General features: G+C 36.9%; 1 protein-coding gene across 2 annotated transcripts in view; it reads left to right on the forward strand.

Moving 5' to 3' along the window:
• LOC146005236 (protein FAM91A1) overlaps positions 1–21,965 on the forward strand; it is a 124,578-nt gene extending 102,613 nt beyond the window's left edge. For both annotated transcript variants that reach the window (XM_083144319.1, XM_083144320.1), the window contains 2 exons: positions 4,110–4,179; positions 20,457–21,965. In XM_083144319.1, coding sequence (XP_083000445.1) covers positions 4,110–4,179; positions 20,457–20,585 — 199 coding nt within the window. In that variant the 3' untranslated portion in view covers positions 20,586–21,965. The remainder of the gene's footprint in view (positions 1–4,109; positions 4,180–20,456) is intronic.
• The last annotated feature ends 2,246 nt before the right edge of the window (positions 21,966–24,211 follow it).

Consider the following 24,211-nt stretch of genomic DNA (forward strand, 5'->3'; position numbering starts at 1 on the left):
TGATATGTTGCTGACACGATATATATCGCTAAAATATTGTGATGTTATATCGACATGATATATATACGAGGAGGTACCCAAAAAAAAATGGAATCATAATGTTGCGTGGATTACTGATGTAGTTACGGCTTGTGCCGCTAGGTGTCATTAGTATGGGATATCTTGCAGCAGTCTGCAAGTTGGCATTATTCTGTGCTGAGCGGTTCGTTCGTAGTGTTGCATTGTTTGTGCTGTTGCGGCAAGAGTCTGGCGATTTTTGAGTGATTGTTGAGATGCCGGACCACAAGGAGCAAAGGACCTGTGTTAAATTTTGTTTCTTGTTGGGAAAAACGGCTGCTGAGGTTGTTGTTATGCTTCGCCAAGCTTTTAATGAAGCTGCTTTGGGAAAGACACAAGTCTACGAGTGGTTTTCCCGTTTCAAAGATGGCAACATGTCAACTGAAGACTTGCCAAGGCCTGGCTGTCCTTCGACAGGCAGAAATGAAGAAAACATTGGAAAAGTTCGAGATGCCATTAATGAAGATCGTCGAAAGACCATCGAGCAAATTTCTGAAGAAGTGGAGTTGTCCTGGAGTACCTGCCAACGCATTTTAACTGACGATTTGAAGATGAGACGGGTGGCTGCTAATGTGGTTACTGCACCATGACAACGCCCCAGCCCACATGGCCATGTCAGTGTGACAGTTCTTGGCAAACAACAAAATGGTGCTTGTGCCCCATCCCCCGTACTCACCCGATTTAGCACCCTGTGACGTTTTTATGTTCCCGCGGATGAAGAGGAATGTGAAAGGGAAGCGATTCCATGAGGTCAATGAGGTCAAAGACATTACAGACACAACCTTGAAGAGTATTCCGCCAGAGGAGTTTCAAAACTGTATTCAACAGTGGGAAAAACGTTGGGACAATTGCATTAAAGCACATGGGCAATACTTTGAAGGTGACTAGAGTAGACATGCTTACCTGAATGTACCTACAACATGTATATGTACGGTCAAAATAAACAACGTGACAAAATTCCATTTTTTTTGGGTACCTCCTCGTATATTGCCAAATATGATGATATATTGCCGGCACGATATATATTGCAAAAATATGACAATATATCACTGACACAATATATAATGCCAAAATATCGCAATGGTATATCATCTAGTTGATATTGCCTGGGCAATATATTTTCAATATCACTGTTCCATACCAATCAGTTTGTGTGACTGCAGATAAACTGCTAGCACCTCTTCACTGTGGCTAGACTTGACATTTCATACACTACCATAATTTCATGATGAACCTCGAAACAGTCAAAATGTTTCATCTACATAAAGCATCTATTGCTGATGTACCACACAAATGTTACAAACTACCTGTTACTATAGTGTCTCCCAAAATAGTGTTTACACTCTTTGAATGTTAATAATGGGAACACTAATAACAGCAAATATGAACTTTTTTGCGTGTCACATAACTTAAACTTGTAGATGTTCATTGGCAGCAATACTTCGTCTGCAATGCTATAGAACAGATCAACAAACAGCAAATATGGTTTCCACAAGAAGGGAAGCACAGGTAGTGCCACATCGTTCGTCAGTTTGCCAGTGGTAGAAATTTAATGGTGTTAAATTGAGAGATCTGGGTTATTTGACACTTCTTACATTGCTCAAAAGAAAAGTTGCTCACCTCTGCCGCTTTGGTTACACAAATACCTACTGGGCTGTGATGGAACTGAAAATAATAGATAAGTACACACGCTCTCTCGCACACACGGACACACACACACTGAATGTATTGCAGTACAAAAAGTTCAGTCAAGTTATCTTTTAAGAGTTTCTCTGTATTAACATTCAAAGAGTTTCAACAGTATTTTGGGACAATTATGACAATTTTCCAACTATTGTTAACTTCGAACAGGTGTTCTCGAGTTACCATCCAATGTTTCGAGCACATATAAGGGTCGTTCAAATGAAATGTAGACTGGAGTGTAAAGCTAACACTGTTTATATGCAAGAAAATACACAATATCACGAAGATAGCGTACTGGTATTACTTCGACAGAGGCTACAGAAAGCACCCCCACTGTTCAGGCAACTGTCCCAATGCTGAACAAGTTTCTGGATACCACCTGCAAAGTAGGGTGCTGGTTGCATGTTGTACCACTCGCACACAGCATCTGGAACCACTTGCTCGGAGGCGTAACACTTACCCTTCAGGCACTTGTCCTGGTTGTGGGAGATCCCCCGTCAATATTCGTCCACCTCGAAACTCAGCACATCACTTAAACACTGTGCTTCTTTTGATACATGCTTCCCCATAGACGGCTTTCATTCACCGAAAGATTTCACTCGCTCTCAGATGCACATGAATTGAATGATGCCTCGTTGTACGTACTTGGACGTATCCATTACACACCCCTTGTGCTTTGATTTCCCCCTCTACTCAGCAGACGCATGCAACAGACTGCACACATTATGTTCTGTTACTACGAACCACCAAGCCGTACAGTGCTGCTATCATCTAGCCTCCCTGTCAAATACTTGTAATGTTGCCGGTTCTGTCTATGTTTCACTTGAACAACCCTTATACATTGCTTTCATCATCACGGAAGGAGAACAATGCCTGTGTTCAAAACATTGGACGCTAGCACCGAATTAACCTGGCTGATAACCCAAGAACACTTGTTCGAATCATGTTGCCAGGAAAGCTACACAATTCCTATTGTCAACTTGTTATAATACCCAGTCATTGATATGTCCTGATTGTAATACAACTCGTATATTATAACTAGGGACATTGAATTTTCGTGATGCGTGAAATCACGAAATGTGAAAAAAAGATGCAATTTTGAACATTCTGCACGTAACTACACCCCCAATGATGAAATATGCATGAATTTTATTCGCGAAGTAATGCAAAATGTGTGCTTTTCCACGATATGAATTCTTTTTCACGAAGTAACCATGAAATATCATCAAATTAAGTAGAAAACATGCAAAAACCGGCAATCGAGGTTGTGCGCACAAACTGTCGATTTGTAACGAAACTTTCCTACCACTTGCAGCTGAAGAACGTTTTATCTTCGATCACATCAGGAAGATGCTGCAAATTTGGATTTCCCATGCATATAATCTAGTGGCCGCGGTGGCTCAGTCGGTAACGCGTCTGAGTACCATGCTAAAGGTCCCGGGTTCGATCCCCGGCCGGTTCAAATCCGGGAACTTTTCTAAAGTTGGAAGCGGCCCTGGTGCTCACGCAGTGCCAAATAACATTGGTACCTAGGGGAAACCCTGGGGGGTAAAGGCAGTCAGGGGCATGATGCTGATCACATCATCCCTACTCACGACCGGATCAAGAAAGTATGGGGCATTACCCCCACACCCCCTATATGCCTTCATGGAGTGGTGCTAAGCACAGGGGAGCACTTTACCTTTTTTTATGCACATAATCTCAGTTCGAAAACTTTGCTCCCTGTCAAGCTGCATTCCTTTTTTTCCCCGAATGCCTATTCAACTTCCAGTTTCATTGAACTTGCTAGCTGTAGCAGCGATAAGATTAGTCTGTTCTCACACATCAAGGGAAACAATGGTGCCATTTGTGTTCAGTCATGAATGAATTTTGTTTATCATTATGTGATTTTCAACTTGTGTTTGTGTATGTACAGTACTGATTATTTTATTTGTTGGACAGCAAGGATATCCTTTAAATACTTACAATGAATAAATCACTTGAGATATGCAATTTAGAAATGAAGTGATTTCGTGTTGATGTTTTCTTTTTGGTTGGACAGCTAAGTACTTGTGTATGTGTACAGTATATAAAAATGAAGTAGTTTATCAATTTATAGCTCTCTTGTATGTTGTTTCCTCTCATAATGTAAAAGTGTGTGCCAATTTTTTTTTCCACCGCTGGTATATACCGCTGATCTAACATTTTATTTACCGCTCTCCTCAGTTTTTATTTACCATAAATTTGTCTCCCTAATTATAACTATACAAAGTTAACTAGAGTTTCAATAATACATTTAGGATAGTTTTGAACATATGACAAGTAACTTTCCTATTGATTTGCATTTCTTTGTGCAGCACTCTGATAACACATTGTTTGTTTACTTTCAGTTTGCAAGAACAAACATGCTCCAGTAGAATGCTGTGTTTGAAACTTTTAGATTTTATATCAGAACATCAGGTAAGTTCAAAACATATTAAAATGGACATCATTAACTTTCAGATATTATTAGGGTGAAACCTAAATTTTATGTTTTTCATGTGACAAAGGTGAAAAAATTAAAATACAGGACAATCTAAAAAATAGGACATTTTTACAAGATTTCAGTCTATGGATTCCAACTATTTTACAATGACTGGAAAGTGCAGAGCAGATCCACAGCTACCCTATGTCAGCAGTTTGCCCACCCTGAAATAAAGTAATTGTCCAGCCTCCTCTAGAATCCTGACTATGTTACTGAAAGTGTTAATGAATTACACATAAACAGGGTGGCTACTCACCGGGAATTTCTTGAATTGAATTGTGCGTGAATCCTGCATGAATTTTTCTCTGAAAAATTGCAACTGTTATTATTCACATAATACGTAGAGGCACATATTTTTGGCAAATAAAAGAGCAACATTTCTGTACAAAAACAGAGTCAATTTCAGGTTCAAAATCGGTATGTAAAATAAAATTTTGCTGTTATAGCAGTACATAAAATTACGTTTTGGTTTTAAAGATTTGAATATAATCCAAAATTTGATTTTAAAACCACTTACTACACGAAATAAACATATCCCTTCTAATAGCACATTTATGTCGTTACCAGAATATTAAGTTTATTCCTGTATAAAGGTGTCCATTTTTCTTCTCAAATGTTTACAGCAGAATAAACCGATTTTCCATGAATTGCATAACTCTGAGGATAATTCTGACTTCAGAAAGTGTCGCGTCGGTAAATAAACTCTAAATTTCATGTTTAAGAGTCTGTTTCGCATTTTGCAGCTCATTTTGCATTATTTCGTGACAAAACAGTTTGGGAAAATGCACCTTACACCTTCCAGAAACATGAAAAATTAACATTACAATGTGTTATTTCACATTTCGTGTTTTCGTCAAAAACAAAATATGCATGTCTCTAATAATACTTTTGCCCATATTGTGTGACCAAAGTGAATTTCATGATTGCCTGACAACTGTTTTAATATTCCTATTTCCTCATATGTGAGTGTGAATATTTTAAAGCAATTCAGTAGCAGATTGTATTCTTACAGTATTAACTATTCTGAACAAACTGAAATTGCCACAGAATGCAAGTATCAGTAGATATATGTAAGAGCATGAACACTAGGCTGGTGCAGTGAAAGCTTTTTGTTCGAGTGTGTAATAGTTCGCACTGATGATGCTAGGTAGCGTACAGTATTGACAGCTTCTTCACTTGAGCGAATAATGCTTGAACAGGCAAAACGATCAGTATACACTCACAGTAGTTCACGTATAACCTTAATTTGTTTGTGCTAGTGGGCCTCAAATATGGATTGTGAAGAGAAAGACATACTGCAATTTAAACGTAGTCATCATCTCCATGTTAAAATATTATCTAGTCTATCTTACTAATACATAGCAATTCATAATTAGGAGAAGATAGATGTGGTAGTATATAAATGCGCAGAAACTAGTACTCACTTTATCCGCGAAAATTTTCTTTTTTTTTTTTTCTTTGTTCTATTAATTTCCGTGGCCACTGCCACCATCCTCGTTGAACCTTCTACTCTTGCTTGGCGTGCTTCTATTGTTCATAGTTCTCCGGCCGCCACTAGGTGCGCTGTTGTTGACTGTATGTCTGTGTCCGTGTCATCTATTTCCCGGTACTAGCTTTTGTAGTAGGGGAATCCATGTGTGGTGTGCCTGTGGTGTACTACAACAGTTAGTGCTGGAAAATAGCAGACGACACGGACACAGACATACAGTTAACAACAGCACACCTAGCGGCGGCCGGAGAACTACGAACAATAGAAGCACGCCAAGCAACAGTACAACAAGTTCCAACGAGGATGGTGGCAGTGGCCACTGAAATTAATAGAACAAAGAAGAAGAAACAGTTTTGCGGATAAAGTGAGTACTAGTTTCTCCGTATTTAATGCATAGCAATATGTGAAAATGAAATAGATAATTATGGGCTGAAACGTCCAGCACAGATTTTTACATATGTATTTCTACGATTATTGTCACATTGAAATAATATTTCAAGCGTAGCATGCTTGAGCATGGAAGACTCGAATGAGTATGAGTGCCTCCCCAATGCTGCAGTGGTAGAACTGTCGCCTTGTAAACTATTGGTCCTGGGTTCGATACCCAGCAGGCAAAGTGGTTTGGATCCCACTATAAACTGTAGATCTTGTCCCAATTAGCCTTTCTGTGTATAAAGTGGACTTAAAAACAACAATTCAATTCAATCGAGTATGAGTGAGTGGAAGTGGTCCCGTCCAGTACACTAATCAACACTGGTGTTGGCTCAGCCATGCTTATATCTACAAAGGAATTAGTACTGTTCTCTGATGTACATGTATTGAGAGGGAATCAATGTAAGGTTACCTAATTTCCTTGTCCTCAGACATTAATTTGATTATTTTTGGGGAGCCGTGAGAGGCAGCACAATGTAGTTGTTCGCATCTTGCTTTAACCTATAGGTCTGGTCCTTATTTTCCTATCTGAACACACAAATTGATTTAAAACAAATTTATTTTTCAAACTGATTGATAATTTGGAGTAGGCTGCAGTTTACTCACTTGGATCATTCATAACATTCTCAGTGACTTAACTTTAAGTTAAATGTCTCGCTCTTCTACACAACTCACAATTCATCAGAGATCTACTTCAGTAGGAATTGTAGCTGTGCTGGCGATGTGATTCAAACTAAGTGTGAGGGCCTCCCCGATGGTGCAGTGGTAGTGTCGTCACCTTGTACTCAAGGGGTCCCGGGATCGATAACCGGTGGAGGCACATAATGGTTTGGATCACACTTTGAACTGTAGGTCCAGTCCCGATTAACCTTACTGTGTATAAAGTGGACTTAAAACACCAAATCAATCAATCAAAGAAGTATGCTAACCCGAGAACTCTCTTCTTGACAGGAAGAGTGGATGTGGTAACAGGGAACAAGCTTCATGCTATTAAGCCCACCACATCCTCATCCCGTCCCTCGTCGAGAAGACAGCTGTCTAACTCATAGTCAATTGCTGTAAGGGCTGGACCCTCCGATGTGTCGTGTTTGTAATGCCGTTTTAAGTACGAGGGTCACTATTTATATTTTGAGCCTTGGCAACACGGATTGAAGTTAGGCGCGATTTGACGTTTGCACGGAATTGTCTGGCATTATTGACCATAACGTACTTCAAATGTTTTGTCAATAGCTTGATTTGTGTTGTTTATGTTGCCTTGGAGATTGCGCGACAACAATAAAATGGAATTAACTCGTGAACATTTTCGTGCGATGATTTTTTATAATTTTCGACGTGGATTATCAAGACAAGAGTGCATCGATCAACTTACTTCCACAATTGGCGATGAAGCCCCATCCTTTGCCACTGTGAAACGCTGGTATAACGAATTTAATCGTGGCCGCCATTTGCTCACCGACGAGATTCGCGAAGGTCGTCCAAAATCAGTTGTTGTTCAAGAAAACATTGATGCTGTGCAAAACCTAATACTGCAAGATCGTCATGTGACATACTGTGAGATTGAGGCAACCATAGGCATTAGTTCCACCAGCATATATAAAATATTACATGATCATTTAGCTGTGAGAAAGGTACGTTCTCGTTGGATCCCACACAATTTGACAAAAATTCAAAAAGATGCTCGCGTCAATTGGTGCAAACAAATGCTCAATAAATACAATCGTGGTGCTTCAAAAGACGTATATAAGATTGTAACAGGTGACGAATCATGGATATATGCATATGAGCCGGAACGTAAACAGCAGTCGACTGTATGGGTGTTTCAAGATGAACCCTTCTTCTCCCTTATGCCCACTTAGGCATCGGGTCCTTTCAGCCACTTCTTGAAAGAAGTTCTATCCTGTGCCAGTCTTTTCACTTCGTCCGGTGTCTTCCCTCTCTTCTGTGCCAGTCCATAAATGTACTGGTTCCAGTTCAACCTGGGTCGTCCCCTTCCTCTCTCCTTCTGGTCGGGCCTCAAATATTTGTTTCGGTTTACATTCTTCCTCCATCTTATAAGATGTCCCAGCCAGCCTAATTCCCTCTTCTCGATGATTTCAATCAGTGGTTCCTGATTCAGGCATTCTCTTCTTATTGTTGTGTTTCGTATCATATCTCTCCTTGTCTTTCCTACAGTTTTTCTTAAGAATTTCATTTCAGTAGCAGTAAGTCTGCTCTCCAATTTAGTTTGCATTATCCAGCTTTCTGATCCATATAATAGCGGGGGGAGATAGACTGTTTTATATATTTTCATTTTTGTTTCTTTACTAATCTCCTTTTTACCTATAATGGTGTTACTAATATTATAGTACAGATTATTTGTTTTCTGAATTCTGTGATTAATTTCAGAGTCCATTTTCCTGTCCGCAGTTAGTATGGTTCCTAAATATTCAAACTGTTCTACTTGTTCTAAGTTCTTATTATTCCAATGAATGCGCATCCTTGCTGATTCTTATTTAGTGAAGTGCATGACTTTTGTCTTGCTAACATTGATTTCCATCTTTCGTTCTTTGAATGCTCGGCCCCACTCTAGGACAGCATTTTGTAGGCTGTTGCTATCTTTTGCTAGGAGAACAATATCATCAGCGTATACTAATGTTTGTACCCATACCGGTTTCATCTTATAATTTCCAATTTTACATTATCTTGTTCTTCTTTTGCATTGCTTTATAATTTGATCCATGAATAATATGAAAAGAAGAGGACTAAGTCCATCACCTTGTTTTACACCTTTTCCCATATTAAATTCCTTGGAGGATTGTCCATTTATTCTAACAGTTCCTTTAACGTTCTTATATAGACTTTGAATTATTCTAGTCAGTTTTGACGTTACTTGGAACTGATGAAGGGCCTTCCATATTTGTCCTCTTGGTACTCTGTCGAAGGCAGACTTTAAGTCAATAAAAGCTGTAAATATTTCTTCTCCTCTATTGCGTTCCTCAGGGAGAAGATTAGATCTTGAGTTTGACAATGAGGCCTGAAACCTGCTTGCTCTTCCAATTTTTCTTCCACTTGTTGCCTTAATCTTTTTTCTATAATGTGTGAATATAGTTTCTGGGCCACTGGCGCTAAGCATATTGCTCTATAGTTTGAGCAATCGAGGGTACTTCCTTTTTTATGTATAGGAATTATTACAATCTGTTCCCATTCTTTTGGTATTCTCTCTGTTGCCCATATTAATCTGTATAAGTCCTATATCCATTTTTCATAGTCAATTGCTGTAAGGGCTGGACCCTCCGATGTGTCGTGTTTGTAATGCCGTTTTAAGTACGTATTCCAGCATATTCTCGTTGAATGTGCTGATTTGGCTTTCCTCAGGCAGACTTTTAATCTTCCCATCTGTTTGTTATCCCTGTTGGGAGATGACGACAGCGTTTTATCCAATGTTTTTAGCTTTTTTGTGAAGAGCTGGTCTCTTTCACTGTCTGTGAAGAAGCTTTCAGGTAATTCTTACTTGTAAATGTGTTGTTTGTCTTGTGCAAGTCCCTGTACAACCTTGCACTTCTAGCTTTTCCTAAAGGACTTGTTACATCCCTTATTTTATCATTTTAAGTAAGAATCTTAGATAAAGGGATATTTCCTCATATACTTTGAAGGGTGCAAAATGGCCTAAAGTGCCGACGCACCCAAAAATTTTAATGCAATCACTCAAATGAATATGTACTAATGATAGCACAAAGGGAAAATAGTTAAACTTGAAAAGAAACCGGGAAATAACTGATCAGTACAAGAAACTCAATCCCCCCATCCTCTTCTCCCTTTTTTACTCATTCTATATGCTTGCTTCTATACATATTATCAAGGAACGAATATGTAAATATGTAAATATGTAAATACATATTTATGTATGGAGCTGAAATTAGCTATATTTTGTGTTATCTTTTGCGCGTCATGCCATGTAGACTCAAAAATTCAGCTTATATTTGTACATATATCAGGTTTTGACCCATATTTTTACATATTTACTTATTTTTGCATATTATTTCCATATTTCAGAACATTTTTCAACATATATTCCCATGTTTGCGCAATAACTACATGTCCCCATGTGACCGAAAGAGTTCGGTGAATTTCTTGTGAATAACTGACAAATTCTGAAGTGACGTTAAACAAAACAAATGAAAGTTTTCATCTAAGGGGACCAAATATATTTTTTTCACGATTTTTGGTGATGACATATTTTGAGATATTCAAGGTCAAAGGTCAAGGCCACGTGACAAAATTATATTTTTATCCAAAGGTAGGCTTGTTATATATCTCTGAAAAGCTTGTTCAATTCCCTGTACAATAAACTTTAGGGGCGGAGTTACAGCAGATTTAGTATTGCTAAGCGGGCTCAAAAAGAGCAATTTATGCGAACTTTGGCCTCGTATAATTTAACAATTACAAGATGCACGAAACTAAAAATTTTCATAGTTACTAAGTTCCAGTCATAGTTTCAAATCCCCAAATTTCATGAAAATCGGAGATGGTCAAGTTGTGGGCTGTGTTGATTTCATATAGAATGACTTATATATTATTTTTCTTGTGACTACTGAATTGTTATGGAAATAAATTAACTCCAAAAAATTGGTAAAACAATTATTTTATAATGTGTGGGTAGATGGGATGGCTATAAGGGGTGAAGGGAGGCCATAAATATTTTCACATAATGTGACAATGAAAGCTTGCTAGTATATTCGTAAATTCCCATAAATATACAGGTACAAGAGCGTAAAGTATGTTTTGTGGTGAAAAGATTAATCTGATGTACTACAGTTTACGGTTTTAAGTGAGACTAAGTGTGAATTTTCATCTAAGTGCTCTGGTTTTCTTACATATATCACCTTTTACTGGGTGCCAAAACTTCGGGGTTGGGGCAAGGACAGTTAATTTTTTCTTGTTAGATAAGGGATAGCATTAAGAGACCATACTGGTGGGGCAGAAAGTAGGGGGACATTCCCCCCACACACACCCCTAATCGCTGCTACTGTACATACATGTTCATGTACATTAATTGCCCTAATGACTTGCTCTGGAAAATTTTTGTTCTTGGTTTGGAAAACCTGGAAAACAGGGACGGTGACAGGGGTGGGCACGGGTGGGCAAGCGCCCACCCAAAAATTCCTGTGCCCACCCGATTGCCCACCCAATCAAACTCACTAACTAACTAAACTAACTCTCTAGCCTTCTTAAACCCGAAGGTTCATGGCTGCAGCAACACAGGCCTTCCATCTGTCCCTATCTTGAGCAAGATCTATATACTCTTTTCCATCCTTTAGGTCATCTCAACGTTCTCCCTCCATCCATCTTCGTCTTGGTCTTCCTACAGGTCTCTTACCATCAAGTTTTCCAACAAGAATCCTGTAAACTCCTCTTTCCTCTCCCATTCGTACCACATGGCCTGCCCACCTAAGTCTTCTTGATTTAATTATTCTAATAATATCTGGACATGAATACAAATTATATAGTTCTAAATTATGTAACCTTCTCCACTCACATGTCTCCTCATCTCTTTTAGGTCCAAATATTTTCCTAAGGATCTTATTTTCAAATACTCTCAATTTATGTTCCTCTTTCAATGTAAGGGACCACGTTTCACACCCATATAATATTACAGGCAAAATTACTGTTTTGTATATATTTTAACTTTTAGTTTCTTAGATATTAAACGAGAAGACAAAAGTTTATGAAGAGAGAAGTAACTTGCATTTCCTGAATTAAGCCTACTTTTTATTTCCTCTTTAATATAATTTTCATTTGTTAATATTACTCCTAAGTATTTGAATTTGGAAACTGGTTCAAACGAGTTGTTATCAATTATAACTCCATTAAGCCTTGTTTCCATGATTATGAAAAACTAAATATGCTGACCAAGGCAGTAATTTATTTTATTAAAAAAAACATAAACTAACGTAACGTTTCAACCTTCTAGCAAGGTCTTCTTCAGACTCTGTATCAAGTACAAAAGTAACCAGATACAACAAGAAGGGTAATATATATACACAAACATTACTCCCTCCAGACTATTTAGAAAGTTGTTTGGAACTTTCTAGCAGATGACTTTCACTTTCCAACTATACTTTCACCTAAAAGGCTAAACACAATTACTTCCATATAAAATGTGGTTGGACTTTTTAATCTCACGCTCTTTTCCCTTCATTTTTCTTCCTTCTCCTCTCCTCTTTTTCTCTTGTCCTTTCCACTCTTTCCAACATCTTCTTCCATTCTTTGTTTAACTTCAGTCCCCCATTCCAGTTCATTGTGTCTTCTTCGCCTTTCTTCTCTATTTCCTTGGCTTCCTTCCATTTTCTCACTAGCATTCTCTTCTCCCTTCCTATCTGCTTAGCCTCATCCCACTCTATGTCATGTCCTGTTTCTCTCGTGTGTTTAAATATTGCATTTCTCTCTCTCTCTTAAGTCGTACATCATCCCTATGTTGTTTCAACCTGTCTTTCAGCCTTTTTTTTTTTTTTTTTTTTTCGTTTCTCCTATGTACACACTCTGACATTCTTTACGTTTTACTTCGTAGATAATCCCTTCTTCTTCCTCTTCTCTGTTTTCCTTTTTCTGGTTAGCATTCCTCGCTATTCCTAAGATGCTTCTCCCTCCCTTCCTGTAACGTTACGTTAGTTTATGTTTTTTTAATAAAATAAATTACTGCCTTGGTCAGCATATTTAGTTGTTATCAATAATTAGATTTTGATTATTACCTAACACTTGGTTTCGGCCTGTAAGCATATATTTAGTTTTCTCTTTGTTAACTTCCAAACCCATCGCTTTAGCAGTGTTGAAAAATATTTTAGCATTATTGTTAATTGTATTTATATCATCCCCTAATAAGTCTACATCATCTGCATATGCTAACAACTGAGTCACACCATTTAATTCTAGTCCTTCGTTAGTTTCTTTTACCTTCCTAACAGCATATTCTAAGGCAAAATTAAAGAGCAATGGTGATAATACATCTCCTTGTTTTAACCCATCATGAATTGTAAATTTGTCAGACACATTAATACCCACACGAATTTTACTTTCTGTTTCACTGGTTCATATTTTTATCATACTAACAAGCTTCTTAGGTATTCCAAACTCGACTAATATATTATATAATTTATCTCTTTTGACCGAATCATATGCTTATTTGAAATCAATGAATAGCTGATGGACATTTTGATTATGTTCCCACTTTTTTTTCAAGTGTCTGTCTGATGTGAAAAATGTGATCTGTAGTTGATCTGTTACGTTTAAATCCACATTGATAATCACCTATAATTTCATTAGTATGTGGGGTTAGTCTTGTTAAAAGAATGTTAGATAATATTTTATATGTTGTTGAGAGTAGAGAAATTCCACGGTAATTATTGCAGTTCATTTTGTCACCTTTTTTAAACACAGGAACAATTATGGATTCTTTCCACTGTTGAGGGATTTCTTCTTTATTCCATATTAAACAGTACATATACTTAGAGATATGTGAATATTGCAATAAATTAATGGTGTGCATTACTTGTATATTTTACTAATGAATATTATCTATACTAGAAATGTTCGCATACCATCATCCCATAAAAAGCTGATTTAACTTTGTCATTAGAAAGCAAAAGGAATTACTACATATCTTGAAACATGAAAACTGTGACCAATTGAATACTTCTATGATTAGAAGCAGCTAGTAGGCTTAGGAAACGCAAAATTATGCAGGGTATGGTCAAGATGAAATCAGGATTTAGGGTGACCTTGAGGGCTGCAGCTCTGAGCCTTCACTGGGGAAAACTGCTTGGAAAAGTACTGCATAAAGAAAAAATTAGATACTTCGGATGTGAAGAAAAAATGTCGAAATACGTATAATTAACCACCTCATGTAGCTTGGCGAAAAGTTATAACTGAAACTGTGAAGGGGATTGAGGTGAGGTCTTGGTGTTGTAAGCTCCGGGCCTTCACATATATAAATCCCGGCCTGCACATGATTAAAATAATCTCTAAATTAACAAATAAAAACCTCAGCGTTGCTTTCTCCAGCAACTCATTAAATTATTTCGACTTTTAATTAGGTCTACATTGAAATTCCAGAAGTATCTCTTTCTTTCTTTTATTATAATTTTTATATTTCATTTTGAAATATCTACATGGTATTCAAAATAACAACTTTGTATTCGTTCTACTAATAAATACTAATAAGAAGTAATCACAATAACCACTACAATACCGAGGTATATTAATTTTGATGTAACAGTTATTTGGGTATGGATAAAGCAACAGAATTATTGAATTGTTAATGGGTGGCTAATTCTATTTAGAAATCCTAGTTCCACACATAATTTTGCCTATCAGTTACATAATCATGCGATGTTTCTTGTGATTAACTTACGTACAATTAAAAGAAGAAGGGGTGGGTTGGAAGGAAAACTTTGTTTTGAGGGCGTCAGAGAACTAATCAATCACGATGAGAATGGTTTAAACTTTAGAAGCATCAGAGGTTTAGCCGAAAAGTTCAACAAAATCTGTAGATGCAGATGAAGTAAAGAAGAAAGGGTATGTCACGAAGTATCCATATGAAAATTTTGTTTATTTGTTTTTAAGTCGAATTTTATGCTCAGATAGGCTAATCTGGACTAAAACTACAGTTTAAAGTGGAGTTCGAACCAGTGTGCATTATGCAGAAGCTCTTCATTATAAGGCGACAACGTTATGCCATTGGAGAAAAAATATACAGAACTCACAGGGAACGTGTTATATCACCACCATAAAAGATGCGTTCATGTAAGAGGGTCAATTACCAGAGACAAATATTTGAGACTTTCGGAGAACAACGTTATTGTTCACGGAGTTATCTGCCTTGATCCAACAATGAAACACTGTGAACTTGAAACTACCACTTCAACTTTCAAAGTGGTATGAACTAATGAAACTCCACTTTTGGAAGAGTAATTTGTTGCTGATTCGACTGATTTGTTCTATGTGAAGTCACTTTTCTGCTAATTTGGCTAATGGCGACGATGAGGTTCAATGGTGATTAGATGAAAGTGACGAAGGGCGAAAACAAATACACGCAGACACTGAAAATACAACCCCCCCCCCCCCCACAAATTATTATTTTGACTGTGGTTCCAGGCACCAGAGACTCGTTCGCCTGCAAGATTAAAGTTTCCAGGATATATTGCGCAGGATAGAGGTTGACATTTGAGCGCTTTCGAAAAGGTCACGCCATACAACCCAAGTCGTCTGTGAAAAAGAGATGAATTACCGGGTATAGTGATCAATTTCGATGAATTCCTTGTGTCCAAAATCACATTCTACAAAATTTAAACTATTTGTTACCTCAGTGTGTGTGTTTACCTAACCATACGTGTGTTACTTCTCCCGCATGAGTAACGAAGACTTACTTCAGAAAACGAATAACAACTTAGTTAACAAATTTTTCAATGTTACTTGATTATATTACTTTTGGGCGATATTTTGTCAAAATAGCCTTTCATAAGCCTGTGGATACTTTATGCAGAATGAACAAAGAATTGGTTTTTCCGTGGGTTTGTGTTTACATTCCCAATAAGACATTAATTTTAATCCAAATATCCAGTGGCGACGATTAGGAGGAGCGAGGGCGGAGTCCCCGCCACATTTTGCCGCTTGTTGCACCCGCACTATGGCCTCTTATTGCTAAGACTTTATAGCAAAAAAGTAAACTGTCCTAGCCCCCAAGTTTTGGCACCCGATAGCCATTACTGCAAACAATCAGATGCATTTGTCAGTTGTAATTACCTTGTAATATAATCATAACCATATGATGAAAATAATATGATCAGGAAACATGCATTTAAATTACGAAAAAGTAATTTAATTTAATTCTTCACCATTGTCTACCATCACAATTTCTATCACTGTCGCCTAATATATAAAGTGGAGTAGGTATGTGCCTTGTATTTTTGCACTTGAAGGACAAAATGTGATGCTACCAATTAACATTTATTTCTCTACATTGACATGAAGGAAAGAATGTGATTAGAATGTATGTCTGCGCGCACACAAACACTTCTTGAAATAATTATGTCCATCGGAGACAAAGAAGTGGATCAAGATGCGAGAATAGATTAGAATAGAAAGAGGGAAGGCACCGAACAGACACGCACATTCATGTGATGTGTGTGTGTGCATGAAGAATGGAATGTAAGAAAGTGAAAGGGAGAAAGAGGTAACATGCTGAGAAAGAAAGATATAAGAAGGCATTAGGGAGTAAAACAGAAAAGATGAAAAGGAAAGGGCAAAGAAGTGAAGGGAAATCGGGAGTGAAAGAGAGAAGGGGATACATATGTAGCAGTAGCGTATGCTGGTTCTAACGAGTGGGTAATCTCCGACTCTTGATCCTCAAACTCCAAAAGTTTCCGTGCAATTTATGTCATGATCCATATTGGATTTAGGAATATTGTGTCGGAATGTTTGTCTTATTGCTACGACCACAATCAATTAATTCTCGTTATCGTAGTTTAATATACGTGTAGAATTTCAAATAATAAAACAAGACAGTATTATAAAGCTATAAAAAAACAGCCTGTGAAATATAAAATGAAAGACTTGCACTAGTGAAATAAAAACCCGCAATATTAATTTAAGTGCAAAATGCAACTTACTGCAGGACCCGATTACTTGTGCCGTACCACATCCAAAGCACGCTGTTTGTCCAGTTCACGTCAATACGTGTCTGTGCGAAAGATTGCAGCTTAACAAAGGAAGTTATGTAACTTTTGGATTTTTCATGTTTGGCACAAGCGTTGCAAAGATTACAGTATCCGCCACACATCCATACATTCTTTTCAGCCCCGAAAAGTAAGCACGGCCAACAAAAAAGCAAAGCTCATTAACACTTATACTTCCTGTCAACCATGGTGTTTTGTCATAATTTGCTTGCGAAAATGCCTCACATATTCCCGATTTTTGTCTTTGTGTGTAAAAATAAGTTCAAGCGATGACACTGGCCTACCTGTATTAACAATTTGCAACTTCTCCTGAAAAGATCTTGTTCCAAAAGGTTTCACCAGCAAATCTTGTATCACATCCATTACCCTTTAACACAGCACTATCACGACAAACACTAACACCTAAATAAATAATAAACACGAAGCACAGCACGAAGCCAACGACTACACGCATTCAGTTTCATGCGCCAAACTTCTGTTGTTGTGTTCCTGGCTCAGAATGAAATTCCCTATGAATGATAAAAAAATCCCTTTCCGAGCTTGAAATGACAGGTTTTAAAAGTTCGAATCATTGCAGGCCAGAGCCAGAATTTTATTTCGGGAAGGGGATCATCTCTTATTAGCAGCCGCTACATAAAGTTGAAACAGTGGGGTTAGAAGTCCTGAAGATGAATCTCAGATTATTACAACGTATTATGCAAGGTGTTTAATCCTGCTAATGAAGTAAAATTAATTACCACTATATACTTTTTAAATTAGATATTTATAGGATTTCGGGGAGGGGGGTTTCAGCCCCCCGAGTCCTCCACCTAGCTACGTGCCTGATGTGTTTTTTTTGTTTTTTGTTTAATTCGTTCATCTTCATCACTATTAATCTAAAGAGGCGGAATATAGCAACTTAAATTAACTAATATATATAATTTATTTTTGATATCTTTCCCTTTAAAAAATATTCAGTTCCATGAAAGAAGTATTCTCGCTGCTTTTGAAGATTAGAGAGGAGAAACAATCACTATTTTTGTAAATACAAGGATGGGGGGAGTCAGCATATAGGTGCTTTAATTGCTTAAGCTTTGAATTTTAATTTAGTTTGCTTCATCTTCAATATTTAAGCTTTTTCCTTTTGATAAATTTATGTTCAAGTAACAGAAATCAGCAAGACAGAAGCAAATGTAAAGTGAAAATTAGCGTAGACTTGGTTTGCCCATGTTATTCAATTTTCCTGTTCTTCGCACTCTACCGGGTATGTTTTCCCTAGTTCAGAGGAGGGAACGGCAAAGGCTCTGAAGGTTGAGAGGGTGGAGAGTGCGACCGGTGGACTCTCACAAGAAGGAGCTTACCCTGGCCACGGAATCACTGCGCAGTGTTTCCTCCCCCTCTTTCCTCCCTCCTCGCCAAGGGTTGTAAGGGAAGCGGGAGGAATGACGTCAGGGTGAGATTCCCTGAAGTCATTCCACCGGCAGGAGCAAGGTTCCCGGACATTCAGCGGCAAACGGTTGGAAGCATTCGCACGCTGGAAGTAAAGAAATGTATGCATCGAAATTGGTTTGGAAGAATATTGCGAAGAAATGTATATATATATATATATATATATATATATATATATTTAAAAAAGAAATACAGCCGGGTCATCTGCGATTACCTAGATGACCCAGAGTATACGCCGCTGATATGTAGCTATGTATGTCGTACATATAAGTGTCTTTCATGCGCATATATATATATATATATATATATATATATATATATATATGGCCTTACATTTATGCCTGCCCACCATAATCTATCAATATACAACTTCTGCCCACCCGGTCGAAAATTTCTGGCACCGCCCCTGCTGGAAAAGTCTGGGAATTTTGTTTTCACAAAATAGTAGACACCCTGTTAATTCTAGCAGTAGGTCTGAAAGCTACAATCATTACTACTTTTGTTTTTTCTTCTTCTTTTGGTAGTTGTAGGCCCAAGGTGATAACACTTTGAACCATTTTGCATGATTTCCAGGATATTTACACTGCGAAAATGTTTAGTGACATGCCCTCCAAAATACCCGGAGTCAGGAACGTATCAACTGGTATCAGTGATGAAGTTCCATCTAATACTTTCCAATACTCATTCTTAGTGGTTTGTTCAAAAAAAGAATAAAAAACATATTCAAATGCTCTATAGTCTCTGGCCATCTTGCTTAAATATTTCCATTAGTACATACATGTGGAACAATTCATAATTCTATATATATAAAAATGGATGTATGCGTGTGGGTTTGTGTGTGGGTGTTTATATTTGTTTGTTCCGGCATAACTCTCGAATGCCTGAAGCAATTTCAACCAAACTTGGTACACGTATCACTTGCAATCTGGAAAGAATATTTTTGGGGCAAGACACCCCTGGCACCCCTAGGGGTGGGGTGGGAAGGGATGATGTGTAAAATAATCAATAATCACCGATATTAAATTCTGCACAAACAGACATCCGTGACTGTATGCAATCCTGCACAATGATAGTGTTTCTCAGGTTGTCTAACATGAAAGACCAAGTAAGGAGAAAGTTTTGAGTCTCACAGCAGGTGACCTTTCCTGCATTCTGTTTTAACTTGTCATATTCATTCATATGCTCCTGATGTTGGTAGAAGTATACGAGGATTTTACATAAAGTACATACACATTGTGAAAATGCTTGTGTGTATATGTGGGGGACCCAAAAGTATCTGGAATTTTGTAATAAAAAATTGTGTATTTATTTTTAGGATTTTACAAATTTTTAATTAAATTATCCTTCAAAGTACTGTGCCTTTCAATGCCTCCGTTGTTTTTTTTTCTTCTTCACCGCTTCCATGTCCACAAAATGATTTCCTTTAAGGACTTTTTTTCATTCAGGGAATAAAGAGAAGTCGCATGGAGTAAGATTGGGTGAATATGAAGGGTGGATAAGCTGGGTCATGCTGTTTTTAGTTAAAAATTGTTTCATACCCATGCTTTGTGCGCTGGCACATTGTTGTGCCACTCCCCCACTTTGCCACAACTCGGGACGTTTTGATCTCATCTCGTGAAGCAAATGTTTCAGAACTTGTAGGTAAAATCCCTGGTTAACAGTTTGACCATTAGGAATGAATTCTGAGTGAACCATGCTGTGTGCATGAGAAGAAGGAATCAGTATCATCTTGGCATGTTGCAATGTTGGTCTGCAATTCACAATTCATCATTTCTGAAGTGGGAAAACCACTCATAAGGTTGTGTCTTCCAAGCTGTTTCAAGCAGTACAACTGTTTTCCCATTCCGTTTTCCCCAACAGAATTTCACAGCCACATGTTGTTCAAACTTTTAAGCCATCACAAAAATCGGCGAACAAGCGAGAGGCGCTTAACTAAAAATTTTACTGTGTGGCACCACAACTTCACTCAACAACGACAGTCAAGAAGGGATGCAACGGGCTTCTAGCGGTGGAAGCATGTACTACAATGGGCCTGCCCCCACCAGAGAACAATTCTTTTGGGTCCTTCCACGTATGTTGGAGGCATGTATCATCAATATAAAATTGTCCATGTGCCTAAAAGTTACAGGTATTAAAATAGTAATTTGCATTTCAGGACCTTCCCTTATTCCACGACGACATCAATAGTTCGTCAAACAGAAAAGCAACCATTTCATCAGTTTCATATCCTACAAGGAACTTGTTGTTCGTGAACGGGAAACTAAGTGTGTGGAATGGAAAATAAGACACCTGGAAACATCAATCATTACATTCCATAATGCAATACAATAAGCCGTACATCAAGAAGGTGCATTTGATTGACCAAAGCATATTTTTTCTTGTGGAAAGGATTCATGGTGCTTCTCTTTATTATTTCTGGTGCCTTCTAGTCGTATTTATATATTTTTTGTGTAGTAATTCAGGTAGTGTATACATTCCACAGTTGTAGTTATTTTATAATTTCATATTTTATGCAGTTGTTAAATGATATTGAATTACTTTCACTTGTCACATGATAAATAATTAATAGTTTGTATGATGTTAAAAAATAATATTCATGATTATGAAGTAGTATGATGCTAATTGTTTAGCATTAGAAGCATTTAACTCTAATTTTATACACTACAAACAAAGTGCAGAACAGTCGAGAATAGTGTAAACTTTTTCTTTCGTGTGAATTTTACCTACATAACATTACATCATTGCATTTAGTTATAGCATTTTTGTAGCAATTTCTTTGTTTATGTACTAAGTACTTAGCTTTTATTGTACAGTTGAGACTGCTTTATACGTAACTTAGTTCGGCAAAAAATAATTTAAAAACTTGTTAATTAAACCTTATTTGTACATAATTTGTTGTTACACGTACTAATTTTTTAAAATTTAGTTGATTTGTATGTAACTAGGCTACAACAATGTCACAGAAGTATACATATCGTGTGATTACAAAAATACAAGGCAAGTTTCAAATATGAAACAGGATAGGCATGCATAGCAGCGGTCGGTCTTGAGTTACGAGAAAGATGAGTGTGGCATGGTGGTGTCACAGAGAAGGCAAGGAGAGGCAGCATGACATTCGAAGTAAAGCTTTGTTGTAGTTGTTCAGAACATGAGATGCATTTTCTTTTGTACATGATCGTGATACCAAAAGTATGATAGCATCCTTTGATAATGAAAACAGAACGCGGTTCCTTCAGTGAATGTTTTCATTTACTTCTGGTCAGTCATGGAGAACAGAAAGAGGAAAAGTTACTCGCTTGACCAGAAAGTAAAATTTATGCGGGAAGTGGTTGCTAATCGACATAAAACTGAAACTGCAATAGCTGCAGATTTAGGCATCGCGTATACCACACATTGCACAGTCATTAGTAAAAGAAATGCTAATGTAGACGAATTTTTAACATTGGGTAGTAAATCAACAAAATGCACCCATCAACAGCAAGGTTAATTTACAATTTTATGACCGAAATAACATTCATTATACTGTATCTTGTTCCTACAAATAGACACAACTACAGAATTTTAATAATGATGTGACATGTTCTTCTTAAAGGTTCGCATAACCACATTCTATAGATACAAAATAATCTAACAAGGTTATTTTTAGTGGTTTTTATTTTATGTGTGACGTTTTGTTCTTGTTTCCCAGAACTTTTTCAAGCTACACTAATATATACATACAATAACACAACCTCACATGGCTAGCCACTGTAAGTGTAGAGTAGCTTGAAAAAGTTCTGGGAAACCAGAACAAAATGTCGCAGATAAAATAAAATAAAAACCACTCAAAATAACCATGTTAGATTATTTTGCATGATGTGACATGGTATCTAAATCTGATTTGTAAGTAATTCTCAGTTACACATATTTTCTCTTCACCTTGACATACGTATAACTCAGGTTCAACTGTACTATCACCTCATGCTAGTAAGAGTGTTTGATCATGCATTCCATTTTGTAGCTTTTATGATTGGTGCTTTCGTTGCGTCAGCTTTTTAAGACCCCATGTTCCTGGCGCATGACTGTTACAAAAGGAGTTGAGAATTTTGATATACAATGCTTGTCTGTCAATTGGATCATAACGATACATGAACAATTGACTTGCAAGCATGTGTTGAGTTTAAGAATGTGATCAACTATATTTTTATACTAATTTGAAGTTTGACTGAATACACAGCATATGTTATCAGAAAATGTTGAAAAGTGTATTTCATTTAGATGAATATTTATATTGTATATGGTATATTGTACAGTGTAGAATACAAAAAGACTATATTTAAACAATAAATCTATGTAATTTGTACTAAATAGGATTAATATTTTCCTCACTGCACACTTGTGTAAATATCGTTATGGTGTAAAATTAATTTCTAACTTCTTTTAAGGGGGTTCTAAAGCCATGTTAAAGCATAGGCCCAAATTTGAAAATATAATCGTACAACTAATATAGATTCGGTAAGGAAGAAATTTTCCGATATAAAAGATTGTTTTATTCACTAAAAAATGTGAGCCTTATAATTTTGTTACGATTGAAGGTATATAAGTAAATAACAGAAAATAAAAGGTCTCCGTCATGTTCAAACTTCTGCGTACAGATGGCGCTGAAGTGGTAGTTTTGTCAATACCAGTGCATTTTTTTTCTTTTATGACTAGTATGGAAGATTTCGTGGTGAAACAAAGATCACATTTTCTTCCCGCAAGCATCTGAAATACTGTGTGAAAAAATGAAAACATTTCGTACCTTCAGAGAGTAGTGCTTATCAATAAAAGTTTTGAATTGGCGTTTCGTCGCAATATACTCCGTGGTGCAGATTTTAGCCTACACTGTTGCCGATATTTCACGCCGTGTTTTCTAACGATATGATCAATACAAGTGCGTCGAAATCGTGAAAGTTAACCCAAGTTACCAGAGAATAACGAATCCAGAACATGTTGGAAGAAGGTAACATCGGGAAAAACTGAAAGGTAAGTCTTATATTTAAATGGTTGTTGCTTAATCCATCAAAAGTAAAACGTTTGCAATATGCAAGAGTGATGCAGAATGTGATTTATTTATATGTTGAGGAAATACCTGTGAGAATATCGCTTCAACGTCTCAACTTTTACAATGCAGCACGCATTTTTCCTTACAAACGAAGTTCATAATTATAATTATTTGCAATTGTAAAATCAGAAGAGAATGTTATATTAAATTAGGCATAATGCAGATATTACAGTTTTGTGATTATTACCAGAGCATGAAATACCTTGATATAGATTATATTCTGGCATTAAATCGATATTGCACAAAATGCTCTACTATCGTTCCTGGGAGATTATTTTCGTATTTCACTGGTGCTATTCAAATGTATGTACATCGGAATTTGTATTACAAATCAGTCGTTCATTATAGGTTCACTTTGCCCTTGTACAAGGTGGGAACGAGTCGTTTCTGACCTGTTTTGAACAAGATTTTTCTCTTTTATGTTTTTGAAACTTGAACACAGTTCATAAAGCTCGCAAATGTTAAGTGCAATAAGTAGGCTGAGCTGTTAGGTTGGATTGGAATAGATTTAATGTGAGATCCCCGAATTTTGTGCAAGTTTTTGAACGCCTTGTAATGGTAGTGCAGCATTTCCAATAAGTTCAAGCTTTATGTATTTAAAGTGTAAAAGTACACCCTAACAGCTAAAAGAGTAAAGTCCTAACAGTCTGCCAAACAATAGTTTGCGTGTTTACTGAGAATTTACAAATTAGTATAGATTAGTAAATATTAGAAGTTCACATATTTTACAAGTGCAAGGCCAATAATTTATTTGTGGGTAAGATTGAGTGATTTTCAGAGAAATCATAATTTGTCCAGATTATGTTACGAATATTTGATTCAATAAC

This window comes from Lepisma saccharinum, chromosome 23, assembly GCF_977018435.1.
Source record: "Lepisma saccharinum chromosome 23, izLepSacc3.1, whole genome shotgun sequence".
NCBI classification, from domain to species: Eukaryota; Metazoa; Arthropoda; class Insecta; order Zygentoma; family Lepismatidae; genus Lepisma; species Lepisma saccharinum.